The 4,080-nt window shown below is 36.8% G+C and overlaps 1 protein-coding gene across 1 annotated transcript; it reads right to left on the bottom strand.

The window, feature by feature from the left end:
• Nucleotides 1–2,286: 2,286 nt before the first annotated feature.
• LOC143251027 (uncharacterized) lies at nt 2,287–3,879 on the bottom strand. The gene is made up of 2 exons (XM_076502309.1): nt 3,674–3,879; nt 2,287–3,447 (listed from the first exon to the last, which is right to left on the bottom strand). Exons 1-2 carry the CDS (start codon nt 3,691–3,693, stop codon nt 2,688–2,690), a joined length of 780 nt encoding a protein of 259 aa, XP_076358424.1. The 5' UTR covers nt 3,694–3,879; the 3' UTR covers nt 2,287–2,687.
• Between the last annotated feature and the right edge of the window lie 201 nt (nt 3,880–4,080).

The following is a 4,080-nucleotide window of genomic DNA, read 5'->3' as shown; positions in this document are numbered from 1 at the left end:
TTGTGCTCTGCCCACTAAGGGTATCGAAACCCGGATCCTAGCGTCATAAGTCCGTAGACATGCTGCTGTGCCAATGGGAGGCGCGAGATGAAAAAGCCTGATAAACCTGTCGTTCTATTTAGACGTAAATTAGATTTGCAAATTTTATTTGTATAATATCCGACTATTAAACCAATTTTGTTTGTTATTAATATACGTGGAGGATTTGCCAAATTTTTAAGCTTTCGTTGAGTTAAAATCTGTGAATAGTAGTAATATCATGTACGAAGTTTAAAAATATTTTAAAACACAAATCGATCCGTAAGACCCAGACAGAACTCGAAAATCATGCAGAAAAAATAAAACAAACATTTTGAAGATATTGCAACAACAACAACAACAGAGGACGTTCTACATCGGAATGAGAACTTATGCAGCAAATGGCAACAACGTATTTCTAAATCAGAGGATGTAGCTAAAATAATCCATGGCCAATGGATCATAAACATACAGCACATCTGTCAGGGCCTGGCATGGTCAGGAGGTTAAGAAACCCGCCTCGTAATCCGAGGGTCGCGGGTTCGAATCCCCGTCACCAAACATGCTCGCCCTTTCAGCCATGGGGGCGTTATAATGTTACGGTCAATCCCACTATTCGTTGATAAGAGAAACCCCAGAGTTGGCGCTGGGTGATGGTGACTAGCTGCCTTCCCTCTTGTCTTACACTGCTAAATTAGGGACGGCTAGCGCCGATAGCCCTGGGGTAGCTTTGCGCGAAATTTAAAACAAACCAAAACAAAACATTTGTCAGTTAGAAAATATTAAATGTTGTTGTACATCATACCTATTTTGTTTACAATTCTGGATATACATGAACTGTTACCAAGGGTTAAGTATATCATATTAATAATGAACTTATCTATTCAGTTACAGTTCATGCTGCAACGTCTAGTCATACTCTGTTTGACGACCAGTATTTTCATAGTAATCGTGCAGCGCAGTCTTCATGGCAAAACGACCCGCTGTAAGGCTATCTTGCATGCTTTCCATAAACCATCTAGTTTACGAAAATGACGGTCCAATGCCAGAAAAATCCACAGGTGCTGCATTCATCATGGTTTCTTATGATTTAGCATGAATACAGTTTTACTCTCCTGTTATTTGAGGTATGCGATAGTTGAACGGAAAATTTGTACGGTTACTTACACCATAAATAGATGTTACATAGACTACGTGTGATGGTCACATAATCTTCCGATTTGTTTTAATATGATACTGAACCCCGTATGCGTCATTTTCAACCGCTTCGTTGATAACAACTACGATACTTTTATTCGAAACGAATATTTTTTCTTTAAAATTACATCTGTATTCTGATGGTGTTCCAGTTTTTATAAGAAACATCCTATTTTGACTGAGTAGTTTTAATGTATTCATTATAATTGTAACTCGCATGACTTCAGATATTTACTTTAAGGTAACAACGTCGAATTGGATAGATAAATAACATCTTTATATCGTTCGAAGTTAAGGGTCTCATTTGGTATTACTTTTCCAGCACTGGTGGCCGAAACCTTTGATAGTCTCAATTAACGTACATAAAGTTATCTCTGAGAAGTTACTAATTCTATGCTCAAAATGCTTTTACGTGTGAAATGCATAATTTACCTGATAATTATCAAACAAAACAAAAACCTATGAAATCTGTAACTAGGCATTTAGAAACCAAAGACGCAGCAATTACTACGTACGTTACACACACAAAAAAAATCGATCACTTATTAGGAGTAATTACAAAGTTTGAACTTTTGTGCTTGGCATCATTATATGTAATCAATCACTTACATTACGACTTGTATGTTCTTATGTGAAAGATTCTAGGAAATCTTGACTTGTGATATACTATTCTACGGTTCCAAGTAATATGAATTTAAAAGCTAATACTGTTCACTGTCGGAATGTTCCAACACGTTCGCTTATTCTCCTTGCGACAATTAATGCAAAACTTTTACTCAGTATTCTCATTTATTGTATATTAAACAAAAACTCACCACGAATAACTAACTACACTTCGTAAAATTGATGTTTTACGTAACGTAATAAAACACTCAACAGCCTTTTTTTTAAAAATTTATTATGTAACTTGTTTATTAATGACCATTCTATTAATGAATTCATAGACCCACAACCAATTTGGAGGTTATGAAGAATTTAAAAATTTGTATAAATGCCGATGAACCCCAGTAGTTTTACGTAAAGTCAGAAGATCCGTGACACTTTGTTAGCACAGAAAAAAGGAATACTCAATTCGCTGTACAAAGTTTTAATATTTAATAAGCTGAACTAATGGGTTACACCAGCAACCACACGTTCAGCGACCTCTACATCCAACATTTTATAAAATACTCATGAACCTTTAATATAATCTTTTTATCAGTATAAGTAACATTTCTTAGTAGTGATTATATGAAATACCTATCCGCACATCCGTTTTAAAAAAGAACAAATATCTAATAATTTTACTCTTTACAATGTAATAGGCAATTATTATCACATAAGCAAGTAAAATTATCGGAGCAACAGAACTCCTCAAACCATTATCTGTAGGCATACAAAACGCAGAAAAGTTCAACAGGTTAAAGCAACAGTCTAATCGACATAAAATTAACAGTGGTCCACAGAGACAAATGTGTTCTTTACGGATAGAATCAGATATTAGTGAGACGGGATTGGATACGATTGAACTGGTCAATCTTAGCAATTTCAGTGTCCACATTTTCTTGGGGTACTCCAACATTAGTGAGCAATGAACGCAACACACTCAGTTCTTTGGTCAACAGTTCCACCCTGCTACGTAAGGAGTCGTTTTCGCGAACGAGTTCAGAAACTTTGCGTTCAGTTTCGCGACTGCGTTGCTTGGCTTTCTCACGAGATTTTCTGACTGCTATGTTATTACGTTCTCGTCGACGTCTGTACTCTTCACTGTTCTTGTCTACTAGTTTTTTACATTTATTTTTACCGTGAGGTATTGTTCGGTAACTACTGCTACTACTAGAACAGCTATCTAGACTGTTCTGCATACCTTCATTCAAATCCTTCCTTAGACTTGCACCGTCGAAGCTGTCCAGCAGCGACGCGGTGGTAGTTATAGGCCTTGGATAGGTAGACGTCTCCACAGCAGCCGTGGTTCTGACGGCAGTTTCTGAACGCTGAAGTCGGTCTTTGGCACTGGAGAAATCACCGAGTAGTTCCAGGTCAAGAAATTTATCAAAATTGTCAAAGTCTATAGGTTCTTGTTTAATACTGATGCCAAGTTCAGCCCCGTAACGCTCAGATCCAAGAGTCGTCTGATGAGGCATAACCGGGAAGGAATTTGCGTCAGACTGAGCCTGTTCGGCGGCCAGTAACTCTATGGTGTTAAGCTGGGTAGGCGTTGTATCTGTTCCAATACTAATCGGAGATTTTGCACTATTAAAGATTTCAAAAAACGAGCTGTTTAAACAATCTTTCCTAGAAATTTTAGTGTTAATAAAGTTTTGTAAATTAAAAGAAAACTCGGGTGTGTTAAGTTCAGTTAGATCTGACTCACAACAATCAATGTTCACAGGTGCCACAGTACTACTAATGTTTACGTTAGGCTTAGAATCTTCAAGTTCATGGAGAGAGCCGTCATACATGTACGGTGATTCCATACCTGGTGAAGTTATCAAACATGGCGAGGGATTACTAGTGAAATAGTCCACAGCCGCATAAGCTCGATACGACGCCGTCTTGCTGCAAGGGCTACTTGCCCTAAGTGATTCACTTAATAGTAAAACAATTGCACAATAAACATTAAACAACTTTAGTTCTGCTTTCCAGCTCAACCTATGCAACACACATGACAACCGAATTCTAAAATAAAATCTACGCAGTAAGTGTGCTGTATTTATAACTTTATATAATTTGTTCATCCGCTTAACATCACGTGACAAAGGATTACTTAAACAACATTCTATATTTTGAAAGATATCTGAATTACATTAAACAAATTTTTCGTAAAAGTAAAAGAAGCACACTTTCGTTTCAGTTTACATTAAAAATACTGATTAATTTTGGAAA

The sequence above is a fragment of the Tachypleus tridentatus genome, chromosome 5, assembly GCF_004210375.1.
Source record: "Tachypleus tridentatus isolate NWPU-2018 chromosome 5, ASM421037v1, whole genome shotgun sequence".
Lineage (NCBI taxonomy): Eukaryota > Metazoa > Arthropoda > Merostomata > Xiphosura > Limulidae > Tachypleus > Tachypleus tridentatus.
Note: the sequence above shows the minus strand (reverse complement) of the source record. Positions and strands in the feature narration are given on the sequence as shown.

What these genes read in the sequence shown, in the direction of transcription:
- LOC143251027 (XM_076502309.1), bottom strand. Translation starts at nt 3,693, where the DNA reads ATGTTTGATAACTTCACCAG. An exon ending in ATGTTTGATAACTTCACCAG is followed by an intron (nt 3,448 to 3,673) that starts GTATGGAATCAC and finishes AATCTTTAATAG; the next exon opens with TGCAAAATCTCCGATTAGTA.